The sequence below is a fragment of the Ovis aries genome, chromosome 18 (assembly GCF_016772045.2).
Source record: "Ovis aries strain OAR_USU_Benz2616 breed Rambouillet chromosome 18, ARS-UI_Ramb_v3.0, whole genome shotgun sequence".
NCBI classification, from domain to species: domain Eukaryota; kingdom Metazoa; phylum Chordata; class Mammalia; order Artiodactyla; family Bovidae; genus Ovis; species Ovis aries.
Window position 1 is genome coordinate 18,325,121 of NC_056071.1, and position 17,506 is coordinate 18,342,626.

The 17,506-nt window shown below is 48.9% G+C and overlaps 1 protein-coding gene across 4 annotated transcripts in view; it reads right to left on the reverse strand.

The window, feature by feature from the left end:
* Positions 1–17,506, reverse strand: part of NTRK3 (neurotrophic receptor tyrosine kinase 3) — a 431,855-nt gene that overhangs the window by 104,864 nt on the left and 309,485 nt on the right. Inside the window, exons 13-14 of one of the 4 annotated variants that reach the window (XM_060401598.1) lie at positions 16,982–17,116; positions 13,079–15,213 (exon numbers count right to left, since the gene is read on the reverse strand). The exons of 2 other annotated variants lie outside the window; for them this stretch is intronic. In XM_060401598.1, coding sequence (XP_060257581.1) covers positions 15,095–15,213; positions 16,982–17,116 — 254 coding nt within the window. In that variant the 3' untranslated portion in view covers positions 13,079–15,094. Of the gene's footprint in view, positions 1–13,078; positions 15,214–16,981; positions 17,117–17,506 lie in introns of those variants that run through there. One more of the 4 variants, XM_060401599.1, reaches the window with a different exon arrangement.

A 17,506-nucleotide genomic window follows, 5' to 3' on the forward strand; every position in this document is an offset into this window, starting at 1 on the left:
GGCATCAGGCTTCCTAAGACTCAAAGGGACAGACATTTCTCCAAATAATGGAACACTGGAAGTGTGAACTGATCATCCTGATTGTGGGTTCCCTGAACTGCCATTTCTATTTATACAGCTGCAAACAGATGTCATGATTCAGTATTTTCCAGAACCACACTTAGGAACTGAGTGTCCTTCCTCTCTGCTTACCTCATGCACGATTTCATCATACTGCTTCATAATTACTCACTTGTCTGCACAAGGCCAGTCCCTTATATTTGCAGGACTTGGGACAAGAGGATAATTAGAAGCCCACATCTCACATGTTCAAAAAGTTGGAAGTCATAAATTGAGCTAAGTTAATGCTAGTGGCTCAGTCATGTTTGACTCTTGGAGACCCCCTGGACTGTAGCTCACCAAACTCCTCCATCAATTGGGTTTTCCAGGCAAGAATACTGGAGAGGGTTACCATTCCCTTCTCCAGGGGATCTTCCTGTCCCAGGCATCGAACCCAGGTTTCCTGCATCGCAGGCAGAGTCTTACCGTCTGGGCCACATGGAAGCGCAAATAAAGCCAACACACTGTTAAATGAGGGACACCTTATCTTCCTCTAAATGTATTTTCAGAATGACCTGAAGAACCAGACACAAATTTAAATGCCTTGGACTCCCTGGAATTGTGAGATGGGACATGCAGTGTCAGAGAACAAGACCTCGGCTTGCTCCCCCTTTCAATCTCACAGCAAAGGAGGCTCCAGGCACACCCAACCTGAACCACTCCACACATACACCCCCCTGTGCCCCCAGACAGCAGGCCCTTGACCCACTTGGGCTTTAGCAGGCACACATCTGTAGTGCAGCCTACCTTTAGGAGAAAAGACAGACAAAGAGGTCTGCACATGTCGTGGAAGTGGACTAAGGACCATTTGGGTAAGGAGTTCTGAGTAAGGAGTAGGCAACTGAGACTTTACATAGAAGGGGCATAAGATGGAGGTTGTGGTGCCACAGGCCTTGGAGCCTGGAAGCTGAAGGAAGAGCCTGAAATGTACGAAAACCCTCTTGTCCAAGATTAAGGGATACCGGTCCATATTCTCACTAGATTGGATTTTCTTGACCTTGGCACTACAGACATTGCTAGGCCAGATAATTCTTTGCTGTGGGGGCTCTCAGTAACATCTACCCTTAGTCATGACAACCAAAGCTTCTGGGGGACAAGTCACCCCCGCCGTGAGAAACAGCTCAATAAATAGAGCCTGAAGCTGTGGGGGGAAGGAAATGCAGCTGCTTCACTTAGTGGCAGAGTTCATGGCAGCGGGTAGGTATGCAATAACTGAGGGATGAGCGACTGAACCGACATCTGCTCACGATCTCAGAGGCATTCTTGCAAGACCTCATTTTCCCGGTGAGGATTGTGAAATACTGGGAACAAAGAACTCCTCAGAACAAGCTGAGAGCTGTTCTTGATCTCCTGAGTATACATGATAAATCTGGGATAGAAAGGTAAAAACGATAGGAGGCATGAACTCTGTCATGAGCCCAGGACCCCAAGGACGGGACAGCTCCCTCTGCCTGATGGATGCACAGAGCTGACCCAAGGAGGCTCCTTACGACATAAGGACCATTTCATGGTCCAGTCCATCTCTACCAAAGCTGCCCTGGTTAGGAGAATGAAGGAGGGGCCAGGGACTCTAAACTTAAATAGACTCTCCTAAGGGACCTTGTAGAACACTGCTAAGCCCCACGTGTTCCTTAGACAAACCAAAACGCGATGCACAGAGAGGGCTGTGATACACGTGGTGAGACTTCTGACCGGCAAGGTACTAACTGCAAAAGCTCTTCATCCGCCTGACATTCGTTCTCCCTGCCCTCACCAATGGGATTTCGCAAACCTTGTTTATGCTGTTTCTTCCATCAGCCAGTAATGTTTACAGCTGCATCAAGCCCATGCTTCTTCTGCAGGGCAAACACACCCAGCCTCCTAGTTTTCTTTATGATAGATGAATTCCTTCTTGTATGATTCCCACATTTGTAGCAACTGAACATGGTCATGTCCAGTTAGGTTTGGGTCAGCACTTAAGGGGCAGTTGGTGATGTTTCCATGAAGAAATGAGGTTCTGATGGAGCCCAACACTTGGAGCAAAGTGCGTGACTGATTCCATTCACTGGTATCAAGGGAACATAGACTCGGTTTCAGAATCTGCTCATTCTTCAGTTTTCCCTAGAGTGGCAGGTCTAAAACCGTGGTCCAAATACCCCTGGTTGGCCCTGAGACCCTCTCAGGAGATCCACGTGTCAAACCTATTTTCTTAGGAATACTGAGATGGTCTGTTCACTTTTGTTCTCTCGCATTCTCTCACAGGTATGCATGGAGTTTTTCCAGTGATTTCCTGACACGTGATGAAAATTTTGCTCTGATGGTTAAATACAATGCGTGTGTGCATGCTTGTGTGTGTGTGTGTATGTTTTCCAATGTTTCTCAGTTTTCAATTACAGTAAATGCAGATGTATAAATCCCACATAAACAAAAACTCTTTGAGGTCCTTGTAATTTTTTAATGTAAAGGCGCCCCAAGACCAGGAGATTTGAGAACCACTGTGCTGCAGCAAGAATGTTAGTCACACCTCTACATCACTGAAAATCAAGAGTCGGAACAATATTTGGAAGATCTTTCTGAGAGGTAGAGTAAGTTACTGAATATAAAAATAAGTACACTTTCAGAGTTTTATAACAGGAGTGTCACTGTGACATTTTAACTGCAAAATGTTCTCTAGGTTCTTCAAAGTGGAAAAAAACAAGTATAAAAAAAAAAAAAAGCAAAAGTACGACTATTTTCAATAAAAGCAATATATCGTAAATACAATATTGCTCGTTTGGAAGTTTACTGATGATCTGATTTGCATCTGGACTAGCCTCGTCTCAAACACCCCCAACCTGTCCCTGTCCAAAGACTGGCTCTGTTTGTTGGCATTCTTGAGAGATCCAAGGGTGTACAAAAATAATTAGAGGGAGGGTGACTGAGAGCATGTTTGTATTATTTGTGAAAGGGGAAGGAAGAACATCTGACACTTATAATTTTAAATTTAACTGCAATTTTGAGACCATCAGTGGCTTTCAGTTACCCATGCTATAGAATCAGGATGTGTTATCAACCGGAAGTATTTTTGTTAAGATCTAGACAACATCACTGACCAAAATAAACAGATGAAAGACCCCATTCATTCCCTCTAGCTTTAACACCAGTCCTTTCATCACCTCTGAGTTTCCCTTTGTAAATTTCTTTACTTCCTTTCCCTCCCTTCACATAACGTAGATGCTATTTTCTTGCCCCCTCACCAAGTCTCCAGGTGATTTGATCACATGGTATCATCCGTAGTCCCAGTACACCTAGAAGAGCCATACGATTGGCTCCACATTTCAAATGGAAGAACTGACAGGTGAAATCTACCTTCCCAGATCAATATGGCCAACTGTTACCCGAGATGCTACCCACCCACTGTTTGAAGAGGCACAAGCTGGAAGTGGATGGGGATGGAAAGAGGAGATAAAGGACTTGCTGTGGATCCTTTAAGAGGGAGAGAGAACTCTTGCTTCTTTGCAACAATCATTGCTAGAAATCGCCTCTCCCCAATGCCCATAATCAAAAGCCATGCATTATCTTAACGAAAAGAACCATAATAGTAATCATAATGACAGATAAGGAGAGGTCAAGAGCATGTCACCAACAAGAAAAGTTTTACTATTTCAAGGCTGGGGCAGAGGGATCCTGAACTATTATCTGAAGCCCTTCTCTGCATTCCAGCTTCCATCTTCTGTGCTATAAATAATTCAGAGTTTTCTTCTTTCTTAAATATCACAGAACCAAGTCAGAATCTTTATGTGAAGGATTCTCGAGTGTCCCTCTCTCCCTCCGCCTCTGCTTCCCTAGCCAGCCCAGGCGGCTCCCAGGAGAACGACCCCTCAAGCTTTAACATTTCTTCTTTGACATTTCAGACTATTTGTTAGGCAGAGCTGCCTTCTTGAGATCAAAGTTGGAAAATCTTGCCAAGAACCCCCGCTTGGCCCTGTCCAACTGTGACAGAGAGGGTCTATTAACCTCCAAGCATCTGTTTCTTTCCTCTTCCAGAAAAATCCGCCAACCCTCACCCAGAAAGGCAGCCACCCGCCCCCTCTTACCACCTTCCCCAGCACTCCAGGAGGGAGCAGGGGTCACCCTTCCCAAGTGACACAACAGACACCCAGCAGAGAGAGACGGACCCCAGAACCAGAAGATGCCCCCACTAGGAGACAACAGAGATTCTTGGGATCGTGGCATTTGGAATTCTTGTCTGGCTGAGATCTCCTCTCTGAGGAAAATGTACGTGGGTGCCCAGTCGTGTCTGGTTCTTCGAAACGCTATGGGCTGTAGCCCACCAGGCTCTCCTCTCCATGGTATTTCGCAGGCAAGAATACTGGAGTGGGTTGCCATCTCCTCCTCCAGGGGATCTTCCCGACCCAGGGATCGAACCCACGTTGCCTGCATTGGCAGGCAGATTCTTTCCCACTGCACCGCCTGGGAACCCCAAGGAACGGCAAACTCAGAGACAAACATGGGACAAGGAAAGATAACTTACCCACGTTATTTTGCTGGTGGTAGGGCTGAGACTGACGCCAGCTCTTTATTGCTACCGCTAGATGATATTGCCTCCACCTACCTGGGAGGGTGACCAGGTTTAGGGCTGAAGTCTTAAGCTCTTATGTGAAGTGATTTATCATTTTCTTTTGAAGTCTCGCAGAGAAGGTTTCCTGCACTTCACAAGAGTACCTACCCACCAGCCCCCAGAATAACATCTGCCTCCTTACAAAGCCAAGGGCAGAAGTCGGGGATGGAGCCTAAAGCTGGGCAGAGGTGTTGGGGTTTGGCAGTTCATCTGGATGTGAGAAATTGGTGGTTAATTAACACATCCTGCTTTGTTCTGCTTCTAAAAGCTGCTGCCTACACCCTGACCCAGTGTGACCTAGAGTGTGTGCGTTGAGTCTGTTCATAGGTATTAACTGAAGAGTGTTTCATGTTCAATTAGATTGAGAAAAGGGTAGAGTCAAAAAGGTTATTTAAAGCAGGACTTCTCAGAGCCTTTCTGTCCTAACATGGTGAATCTTTGAGAGGCTGGCTATATACCATACAACATTCAGAGTCATTTGATGGGCTCTTAGCATCTCATGAGGCTACAGGGAAGCATTTCCAAGGCCAGTGAAAAGGGGAGCACATGATCGTTTGTTGCTGTTGTTCAGTACCTGAGTCATGTCTGACTCTTTGCAACCCCATGGACTGTAGCCCGCCAGGCTCCTCTCTCCATGGGATTTCCCAGGCAAGAATATCGGAGTGGGTTGTCACTACCTTCTCCAGGGGATCTTCCTGACCCAGAGATTGGACCCGTATCTCCTGAATTGCAGGCAAATTCTTTATCGCTGAGCCACCAGGGAAGCCCATTCGATCCTTACAACATGATTTATGTGATAACAAGTTGGGCATTCAAATGAAGACAGAACCCTATTGCAGAACCTGAAGCTTTCCCAGAAAACCGATCAATACATGTAGGGCAATACTTGGTCAAGCAGTTGATCCACTAAAACTACTAAGATATCATCCTGAAAATGCACAGGGGAGTCACTCTGATCTTTGTAATGACCCAACTGTCCATTTGGTATCAAAGGTACTACGCAGCAATTGCCTGTGATGATACTAGGAAATGTCGAGTTGACAGCCATAAAGACTGAACGATTCTGTGAGTCATTCACACATGGACTCAGAATTCCAATTCTCGCAGGAAGGACAGTCTCAGAATATATTCTCTATTCGTGGTACCTCCTCTAACCCGCCTCTCCCACAACCCCCAAAGTCAAGTTCTCACTGACCAGCTCTGCAGCTGGCTCCCTCTGAAGCCAAATGCTGGGGTCAGAGCTGCGGTCCTCAGATGGGAGTGACCAGAGGTCCTGACTGTACCCTCTTGGCCAGTGTGACTTTTCAGAGGCTTAATGCTCATGACAAAAAATTGCTTTGAGGTTTCCTCTCGGGTTCTCCCTCACATGTATTTTCTCTCAGAATTAACAGCAAAAGAATGCTGACATGTTGGTGTATACTTAATACACAGGTTGGACTTAGCATCTAGCCTGCATTCTGGAATTTTCCTTCTCCTTGAGATTGCTCGTAGGAGGGCCCTGGGAAAGGCACCTACATTGGTTGGTCCATGGGACAAAGACTTTAGGACTTGTCTTTCTGGACTTTGACAGCTGGAGAGCAGATCTTGGAGACAGCTTGTCTGGTCATTGCTGAGATGGGCCTGGCAGTAAGACAATGTTTGTAGTTCTAGGGGTCTCCTGTGTTATGGAATCTAAACCCTTTGAGCTTCAAACTCAAGGGCTTCCCATATCTCCCTGCTCCCGACACCTTTGAGAATCTGGCTGTGTGCAGTAACTATTTCCCTGAGCCTGCCCAGCCACTAAGAACCATGGCACAGGACTGCAGACAGACGTCATTCCTCCCAGAGCACCCAGGACCCCACACCCTCTCTTCCCCAGAGTAGTCAGTCTCTCCGGGAGTCAGGATCACGTGACCTTTGGCCAAAGGCCATTGTTGCAAGCTTTGGAAGTAAAGAATATTGCGCTGCAATTTTTAAAACATCACGAGAACCAAAAGAGACCCAGGCTGGTGTGAGCTTCAGAGTAAAAAAAGTAAGTGACATTTCAGAGCTCTGTAAAGGAAGTATCACCAGGCCATATTTGACAGTGGCAAAGTCACTTTACAGGGGTTGGGTCCTTGCCCTTTCTGCTGTGGAATGAATGTATGGACAAGAGAGGGAAGCCATGTCTTTTAAAGGGAATAGGCCGGTTGCTCCAGTGAGGTCCCCAAAGGCAGAACCAGGCTTCATTTTGCTGCTATGGTTACAGCACATGGGAGGCAGAAACAGAGGGGAGAAGAGAGAGCTCCATAGACGAGCTGGTGTCACTGTCAGCCACCAAGGCCTCCACCATTGCTCACCCAGGTCAGGGTCAGTGGGGTTTTCTGAGCAGACATGATCCTCTGTTCCTCAAACTTGGATGGAACCACAAGTTGGACACAACTTTGGGACTCATACCTTTAAGGAGCCTCACCCCTGGGCCTTCAAACTCTCTCCATAGCCAACGGGGCCTTCTGATCCACCCTCCAAAATCTCAGACAGTGCTTGACATCATCTTAGATAGAGGGTGAAGGGAGAGTTGCTCTTCCTTTCCCAGAGACCCAAGCTCCATTCTTCCTGCCTTATGCCACTGCCCTTCCCTCCTCTCTTAGACAAATCAAAGTCAGATGCATGGACCTCAGGGAGACTTGGAGTGGCTTCTGTTGCAAAGGATCATGGGAAGACATGTGATCCGGAGAAGCCCAGAGCTGCTGTGAGTAGGAAGCTCACACATCTCCTGTTTCCCAGGCTTGAAGGCTCACCAGAGCCCTCAGTCAGGACTTCTCTACAGCTCTGGCTCTTCTCTTGGAATCTGGTAACCCTGTCTTTCCCCTCCACCCAAGTAGTTCCAAATTCCTTCCCAAACTGGATTGACACAGGCCTGGCCTTGCCTTTGACATAGAATCTGAACCATCAGCATTGTCTGTGTCCTTCTAGGACCCGGGCTTCTCAGAGATCCCCCTGCCTTTCTTCTTTCTTTCTTGCATGGAAACCAAACTTGCTTGAGTCAAAGACTAACTGCAATGTCTCCCCAATTCTCACCATGCCTCCCCAGTTCTCACCATGCCTCCAGTTCTCACCATGCCTCCCCAATTCTCACCATGTCTCCCCAGTTCTCACCATGCCCAACACACAGAACCACAGGACATCTGAGCAATGTATCTGCCTGTACCAGAAGGCAAGAGGGATGGGAAAGGAAGAGCTAGTGCCCTCAGGAACACACCCAGGAGGGGAGAGGGTCCTGATGGACAGATAGGAAAAGGCAGTGAGATCTTGAGGCTCATCAGCCAGGCAGAAGTCTCCTCCCTGAGCAGCAGAGTTTAAGTCCCAAGGGCAAACTGGGGTCACTCTGTAGAAGTTTTACCCACTGAGTGGGAGAAACTGGGATTAAAATCCTACCCAGATCAGAATCCTGATGGAATGCCCAAACCATCCAAAAAAGCAGACAAGAAAACTTATCTGTTGCCAGCAAGAGATCTTCAACTTACTTTAGGTGCAAGGAGGGTGGAAGGAGGCTTATTTAGCTCTGGGATATATGGTCAGGTTTTGGCTGAGGTTTTCTTGAGGGGAAGTGCATGGGATGATGTGTGTGTGTGTGTGTGTGTGTGTGTGTGGTGTTAAGTCACTTCAGCCCTGTTGGACTCTTTGTGATCCCATAGACTGTAGCTCACCAGGCTCCTCTGTCCGTGAGCTTCTCCAGGCAAGAATAGTGGAGTGGGTTGCCATGCTCTCCTTCAAGGGATCTTCCTGACCCAGGGATCAAAGTGGCATCTCCTAGGAAAGGTGGATTCTTTACCACTGCATCACCCGGGATGGTAAGGGATTTCTAGAGGGAAAATGCAGAACCAGAGCCATCCAAGGCAAATGGGGCTGCAGACCAGACAGCTTCTCCAAAGCTCCCAGAACAATGAAGGTGTGGGGGTGGGGCAGAGGTAGGTGAGCAGGGGAGTGGAGCTTCAGCCTCCTGGACAATTCATATGCAAACCAGGTTCCCCTGACACTCCCACCTCCTTTGGCATGCTGAACCTTTGGAACCTCAGAGCAGCCGGCATCACTCCACCCTCACTCATCTCGGTCTGTCCCTCACTGAGACCCTCTCATCTTGCTCTCCCTTTCAGAGTCATTCTGGTGGCCATCTGTGAGTCTAGGGGGAGCCCCAAGTCAGTAAACACTGAAGGAACAAAGGCCCCCTGCTTAATCTGCATCTGGCGCAGTCCAGGAAGCTACAGGCAATGAAGTCACCTTGCATTGATCTGCTGTCTCTGTAGGATCAAACCCTCCCTGGCATCTTGCTGTTGTATCGGAGATGCATGAGCCTGTGCCCAGGGCTGGCCTTGCAGGAGCTGAGTGGAGCCAGGAAAGTGTCACTGACTCTGTACTAGGCTGAGGACATGCCTGCGGCTGGGGCCAAGGAGGATGTGGTGGCTGGAAGCTTGGCTAAAGAAAGGAATTCCCAAGTAAGAAAGGAGAGACAGGCCAGTGCAGAGCCCAGCTTCTTGCTTTCCAAACTGAAGATGCCTGGCATCTGTTGTCTCCCTGAGTGGCAAGGTCACAGCAGAGTATCCACGTGTCAGGAGGTCTTTGGGGAAGGGTGGAGAATATTCAGGTGGGGGTGCAGAAGTCAAGCAAGGCTCTTCCTTCCACAACCTTCCAGTCTGAAGCTGCTCACATTGCCCAGACCTGGGCAGCCTCAGCTAGCAGCTTCAGGACCAGATGTGTCTCAGCTGACAAGTCCTTCTCAACATCAAAGATGGCACCCTTGTCTGTTTGGAAATCTCACCAACTGGAAACAAGATGATTCAACTCAGATCTAAGAACAACCACACTTTCAGGCAACCAGGGTCACCAAATACTAGAATGGGTGAAGGTAGAGCAGGGCGGATGCTCTTTTCTGGGGAGTCTTTCAAAATCACCGTGCTTGTCTGTTTCCAGAAGGATGATAGGGATGGCATCTAGCTTTAAAGACCCTTGAAGGACTTCATCCTTCAAGGAGGTAGGGGGAACCTATGATTGTGGAGCCCTCAGGACTTCAGCTTTCCTGGAGCCGAAGATGGATTGCTCTGTGGTGCAGCTGAGAGCACTGGGCGGTCAAGGGGACCCCATGTCAGACTTGGCTCTGCCATTCACAGCTGCCTGGTCATTACTGACTCTTGAGCTTCAGCTTCCATGGGTCAAACAGGCCTGGCTCTGAATAGGTGCTTCGTAAGTTTGACGTGATTGTTATTATGTTCCCTAGGAAAGCCCTTCTTTGGAGGTTGGCAGCCAGTTTCAGGATCTAACCACACAATGCTAGTGAAAGAACATGTCCCTGGAAAAGCCCTATAGCCGAGCTCCCCACTGTCCTACACCTTCTCAAGGAGAGTGAGTTCTCTACCCTTTGAGCTTCAGAAAACAGTGTTCAGAAGAGGAGCCTTTCCTTTCCTCCTTTCCTCCAAGATGAAGATCCAGAGAGCACACAACAAGCACACTGGCTTCTGGGATGAGCCTTTGCCACAAAGTCCCCCATGACCAAACGCAAGCTCAAGTGCAAAAAAGCCACTGTGAAATCCTGTGGGTGAGATTCCAAACCCAGAAGATCACAGAGCTGCAGGACTTGCGGGTCCCCCTGAGCCTCCCTGGATGAAGCCAGTCCAAGCCAGCATCCTTAGCAGGCCGAGTTCTGTTCTGAAGGCCTCCCTGTGCCAGCTCTGACCACTCCGGACCCTCTAAAGTTGGGGTAGATGCCATGGGACTTCAGGGCCCAGCAGGAAAGTGTAGGAGACAGAGTCCTGCACACTCAACATGGTTCTCCAGCTTCGGCCAGTCCTCATGCCTCCTGGGAACTTTCTCACGCTTCCCCGACATCTGCCATGGTCTTTTCTGCTGCTTGAAACCTTCTTGGCACCCTTCTATGTTTCCACTTGCACCCCAAGGCCTCGCCTGACACTTTAGAGGCAAATAGAAGCCCCCAGACAAGGCTTCTCTCACTCCCTGCCCCCCACACCCCTAAACCCTCATCTCTCCTTCTTCCTCCTGCTGCACTCTCCCTCCACGTGGGTGATGTGGGCCCTTCCTCCCGTGGATAGGTGGTTTCCTTTCCCATCTTGCCAGGGCCTGTTTCTGCTCATCATTTTTTCTCCCATGCATTGGCAGGCTCTATGCAGCCAGATAAAACAAAGCTTAAATATCTCTAAGTGAAAGTGTTAGCTGCTCAGTCGTGTCCAACTCTGTGACCCCCATGAACTGCAGCCCACCAGGCTCCTCTGTCCATGGGATTCTCCCAGCAAGAATACTGGAGTGGGTTTCCATTTTCTCCTCCAGGGGATCTTCCCAACTGAGAGATCAAACCTGGGTCTCCTGCACTGCGGGCATGTTCTTTACCATCTGGGTCACCAAGGAAACCCTGAATAATGAAATTGCCCCTGGAATCCATGCAGCCTGATGGGCCCAAAGGTGGTCTCAGCCCTTGGGACATCCTTGGTCCAACCTTAGAGCCCTTGCGAACAGGAGAATGCAAAGCTGGGGCAAACCCCCTGTTCAGGCCACTCTACAGAAGAGGAGCTTCCATTTGGGGTGAGGTGAGGGGTGGGGGCTCAAACAGAACTAGACTCCAATAGGAGAGTCAGAGAGTAAGGATAAGCAGAAAAGCACCGACCTAGCCTGATCTATCCGTGTTGGACTTCCACCTTGAGCTCGCCCACCCACTTTGCCTGCCTCATCTTTACTTCCTAAGTAAGAAGCTCCAACAAAGCCTACTGAGACCCAGGGAGGGGTCCAACCCCCTCCCCCCAGGAGCCCTTCCCCAGCCCCCAGCCTCCTCTGTTGCTCCAAACCTCCTACGTACAAAGTCCTCTCCTCCTAAAAGGAAGATATTGTAAGCTGCACTCATGCTCAGTTGCTCAGTCGTGTCCGACCCTTCGAGACCCCATGGACTGTAGCCGGCCAGGCTTCTCTGTCCATGGAATTCTCCAGGCAAGAATACTGGAGCAGGTAGCCGTTCCTTTCTCCAGGGCATCTTCCAGACCCTTACTTCCTCAAAAGTCCTATAAAATCCTTATTCTTTCAAAGTCCAGCTTAAAACCCTAATTATGGTCTGTGATTCTTCTGTTGTTCCTCTTAAATAAAATTAATTCTATGTGCCTCTTGTCTGATTTCACAAAAACTTACTGGTGCAGTCATTAAGACATGTATTATGATATGTGGTTATTAATGATCAGCTTTTCTAGTCTATCCCTCAAGCTTATTATGTGCTTTTTAGGACTAGATGATGTCTGTGCTTCCCGAAGACCTAGACGAGTGTCTAACAGTTGAAAAAAATACAGACTTTTTTTTTTTTCAAGTGCTAGACACTGGTTATACGTGTGTATATGTATCTTCAATCCCTGAATTCTACCTTGGAACTGCTAAGCAAATCCTGACTCAAGAAAATCCAATACATCACAACTAAAACCCATGCATTGAAATAATGACTTGCATTTTGTGAGCTGTTATCATTTAGCTGCTAAGGTGTGTCTGACTTTTTGTGTCCACCATGGGCTAGCACGCCAAGCTCCTCTCTTCCGTCCATGGGGTTTTCCCGGCAAGAATATTGGAATGGGTTTCCACTTCCTCCTCAGAAGGCATTTCAACACTTACAGCTGTGTCAGGGCTCAGGAACCAAGGGCGGACAGACATACCCGGCTCATCTAAGCATCTCAGTCTCACAGAACCCCAGGACTCGCTTCCTCCCTTTCTCTGGTAGCCCACATGGGACCTGCCATGAGAGCTCGGCCCACCTGAGTATGTACGTGCTGTGCATGGGGACGGGTGGGGGTGTCTCTGAGTAATCGGCAGGTTGACCTACAGACCCCGAGCCCCATCTTTCTCTGGGCAAGGTCTCTTCCCCAAGATTCATCAGGGAGCTATAAAACCACTCCAACCAAAGGAAAAATCACACTGGCTTGCTGGTGCCCCAAAGATGAAGGATCCCTTGACCCCACTCCAGAGCCCCTTAAGCCTCAGTTGTGAAGAAAGAATCTCCAAAGGTCTTGGCTGCTCAGACAACAGAAGAGTCCCCTGCCGCCAAGGAGGCGAGGGTCTCAGTCACCTGCGTTGTGTTTGGTGGAGTCTGGTTTGAACTTTGCTTCTGCCTTGTGCGCTGTGTGACTCTGGGTGAACCAATCAGCTTCTCTGTGCCTCTAACGCCTTCTCAGTAAGATTGAGGAAACACTTCACTGTATGGGCTTAGAGTGTATCTGGAGAGGTCTCAGTGAAACCAACCAATGGAGCAGATTGTAAAATCCTTGGCAAACAGGAATTGGCTAAGAAATTTCTTTAAAAGAGTAAAATAGGGAGGAATGAAAAAAAAAAAAAAAACCAGGGGTAGCCTGAAATGTCTTTAATATTCTTTGCAAAAAATGCCAAATAAGAGGTCTGATTCAGTCATTTCATTAGAAAATAAAGTGTTTATTAAGAAACTATACACTGAACACTCCTATAAGTCTCTGTGGAAACAGAACGCCCCATGGTCTTAGCACAAGGTGAGGGAAATGGCAGAATAAAGGATGCTGGGATGGATGGAGCCTGGGAGGCTGGAAATGAGGTAATGAATTACAGTAATCAAAAAACATCATCCTCAAGCTTACTCCTTAAAGCCACACTCAGAAAGAGGCCCTGGCCCAAAGAGTTGGCAGGACACAGTGGGGACTGGCCAGATGTGAAGTGGTGGGGAGCGGGGTGGTGGGGAGCTGGGAGGGGCTGAATAAGCACATCCTTCAAGGTCCTGGAGACAACTTGAACCCCCATGTGATACTCTGGACATTCAGGTGCCCGGGAGGCCACCCCAGACACTGGGCAAGAATTTGGAAAGCTCTGTATTTTTAAAACCCACAGAGGGCATCTCCAGAACCAGGCTGGGAACCTGACCTGAAGAACCCCCATCCACAGGACTTGGAACCTAAAACCCTAAGAGGGAATCCTAACCCCCAGGGAACTCTCCCAAGGCAGAGAATCTGCTATCTATCACTGTGCATCCTCACTCCCAAACTTAGTGGGTTAAAACCACCACCGTTTTGCCCTCCAAGCTCCCCATGGCTGGCCCTTTCTTCTTCCGTGCTCCACCCTCAAGGGGCAGCCTGTGCTGAGCCCCCACAGTGGAAGTACCAGGGGTGGGAGGAAGTAAGCCACGCCCCCGAAATCTACTAAGCCAATATGGCAGCAAATCCAGGGACTTCCAGGCCCTACATCCATGCTTTTCCTATGGAAGCTGGGGTAAAGGCATTCCCTCCACCCTCCCCTCCACTGTGGGTCAAGGTGAAAGTGGGGGAAACAAATCCCTCCTCTTTGGGAGAGGGTGGCCATGGAGTAAGGCATGAGTCAAAGCAAGCAAAGTAAACACATATGTTGACCAGAGGACAGGATGACACTTCCACTGGTGCCGTGAGAGGGGCTGGAGGAAGCCAATTTTTACGTCTCTTCCCCTTCAGTTCATCTTGGCCTTGAAATGGTGATTCCATTGGGTGCTGAAAGTTCTCAGAGTCAAGAACAAGTAAAAGTGGGGGAAGAGCGCCAATGCTGGAATCACAGGCCAGCAGGAAGGGCCTTGGTCCCTGGTTCCCTTGTGGTCCCTTGTGGTCCTAGCAGGATGCCCGGTTCTCAGGCAAGACCTCCTGCAGCCAGAGCTCGTGGGAACTGTAGGTCTAGGGGCCAAGAAGAAGCCCTGGAGAAATCCCCTTCTCCAAGGGGTTTTCTAACACCACTCACTGAGCCGTTGCAGAGAGAAGAGGAAGTAGGGGGAAAGTGTGTCCCCAAAAAGACACGGTTTTCTCCACCAAAAAAAAAAAATATATATATATATATATATATGTATATATATAGAAAATGATTGGTGTCCATTCTTTCCTCTGAGACCTAATCTGGTGCCAACACGTGGGCCTGGCTCCCCCTCCTCTCACCGCGCCGTCTCCACCTCTCCTTAGATGTTCTTCCCCACGGGAGGCTGCAGGGCGACGAGGTCACTAAGAGGGTGGCCAAGGAGACCCCACACTTCCAGCAGAGAAAGTGAGGCCGGAGCACGGCTGGACTTCATCAGGCTTTCTCGTGGTGGTTGGGTTGTTTTTGGAAAGCAAGAGACTGCTAGTATGTTTAAAAGATGGTTCCTGGTGCACAGGTTTTTAATTCTCTGTATTGGCTCTAAAGATGATGGCAGGAGCTGCCTTGGAGGCCAGGAAAAAAGGGAGCACAGTGATGACTGGAGGGGAAGGGCAACCCTGCCAGTGGTGGATGGGGGGGCGGGGACACACCCGTCTTGGTGGCGATAAAGGATGCGGGGGGCACCATTGGCTCATGTGGTTTTTAGTTAGCATCCCCGGCTCCAAATGGAACAATGCCTAGAGCTTCCAACCTCTCAGAGGGCCCAGCCTACCAAGGAGACATCAAAACAGGGAGGCTTAAAAGGAGTCTTTAAAAGCCATGACGTCCTTTGCTGAAATAGACATTGACATCCTCAACATAGATGCCATGGTTAAGAGGCTTGGAATGTCCGGGAAGGCTTATTGGATTCAACATAATTTCTCTGAAACCTATAAAAAACAAAAACAAAAAAACAGAAAAACAGAAAAAAGCAAAATAAAGTAAAAACCAAACCCCCAAAGAAGATCAAAACTAGAAGGGGAAACAGAGTGGGAGCTCGAAAGGTGGGGGCAGGGTGGGGGCGGGGTGGGGGCGTGTGGGGGGGGACAGGGGACAACTGGAGATACGGATACAGATATACTGGGAACAGCCAAATGAATTCTCAGCAAAAGGGAAGGGTAGGAGGAGGGGATTAACTTAAAACCAAGCATGGCCAGAGAAACTGGAAACACTCCACTTTTGCTGCAGCCTCCACTGAACTGAGGAAGTGATGGGAGCGAAACATTTGGGGGCATGGCCTTGGATTGTCCTGGAAGAGGAGGAGCAACCTCATCTAAGTAGGAGGAGGCCTTGATGATGGGCCTGGGAGGGAAGTGGGGAGGGGGCATAATTGCCAGGGTCCCTGGGGAGCAAAAGGGTCAGAGGAAAATGCTCTCCAGACATTCTTGAGGGATTCTAGTGAGCTACTTCTAATCCTAGTAGGCATGATGTGGACCACTTTTGACTGCACCAGGCTGGGGCTGCTGTACTTCCAAGACTAGAAACACCTTCTTATTCATTTTGTCCTCCCATTTCACCCATTCAGTGAAATGATGGCTGATCACTCTGCCTCCCCATAATTCCGTGTTATGTGCTTCAGTCGTGTCTGACTCTCTACGATCCCATGGACTATAGCTCACTAGGCTCCCCTGTCCATGAGATTCTCCAGGCAAGAGTACTGGAGTGGGTTGCCATGCCCTCCTCCAGGGGATCTTCCTGACCCCGGGATCGAACCCATGTCTCTTATGTCTCCTGCTAGTGGTTCCTTACCACTAGCGCCACCTGGGAACCCCTCCAAATCTTACAGGGGATGGAAAAACCTCGGAGGGGTGGCACTGGTGATCACCAAGCCATGAGCAGCCTCAGGCAAGGAGGACTTCCATGCTGGCTCAGCTCGTCTCTAGCCCACACTGCCATGGACGGAATTTGGATATCCAGAGGTGTGGGTAATATTGATCAAATGTCCAGAAGGAGGTTTTTCAACCAATCTCACATTAAAATCATGTCTGTAATGGGCGTGTGTTTGTTTAGCTGCACATGCAGACAAGACAGGAGTAAGCCTATCTTTTTAGGAAAGCTGTGTGCAGCCATGTGGAGGGTATGATGGGCAGTTGGAGGTGATGGGGAGAGATTGGGTTGGTTGCACTGAGACTTTCCCCTCCTCATTCTCAGGACATATTGCAATGAAAACAGAGTTGAGTCATCTTGGATGCTGGGTGCCCTCCTACTGCAGGCATTGGCGTCCGATTGTGGAGACAGAGGAGAAGTTCCTCGCTGATAATGCCGTGTTTAGAGGGAGACTCAGTCTCAACGTGAGATGTTTGTGTGATAACATCACTGTGCTAACCCAGGACAAGGGCTCTCATGGGGCTGTGGCAGAGGCCATGGGTCTGGGCAGTCTGCCTAGAGGGTCTCTGACACCCTTGCTTCTCTCCAAGCCATAGTCCCTCTCTCCTTTCTCCAAGATTCCTCATCCAGGCCCTGTGAAGTATCCTGGCCTGGAAAATCCCCCTCACCTAAGGGATTTTAGTACCAACCCACATCAGGCACCTAGTCATTCCCCCAGTCCTCAGGGACCTATGAAGACATCATGAGGTCTTAAGATCTTAAGAATCAAAATTGGTGAGGGGTGGAGGGGAGTCTGTACTGCATACAAGCATGTCGAAAGAGGTAACTCACCATGTGACCTTGGGTAAGACACTTCCCCACTCTGGACCTCGGGTTCCTCATATATATAGTGAGTTGATGGGACTAGATGGTCTCTATTGTCCTTCAAGTTTAATATCCCATGATTGTCTATGTTTGAAAAGACCCCTGGCAGAAGAGGCAGACACGGGGAAATTAGTGGTCAGTATTGAGCCCCAAGTGCAAAGACAAGGGGAAGTGGTTTTCTTCAGTGCACAGGGCCAGAAATAGAAATCCAGGTGTTCCCAGCTCCTGTGCTCACACTGCTTTAACTGAAGGGGCACCTGCCTTATTTTAGCTACAAAATCTAGATACATGGTCTTCTGAGTATCATTCAGTGGCATGAAGGAACTGCTCGAGGGAATCACCCTAAACTCTGTCCAACCTTTCCCTACCATGCTTACTCCCATCCCTCTTCTTGGGCCAGGGAACCCTGAACTTGTGCCCACCACTGCTTTTCTGGATGTCATTTCTGGGGGTGGAAGGATGACTCCTATGACTTGACGGATGATCCTACTG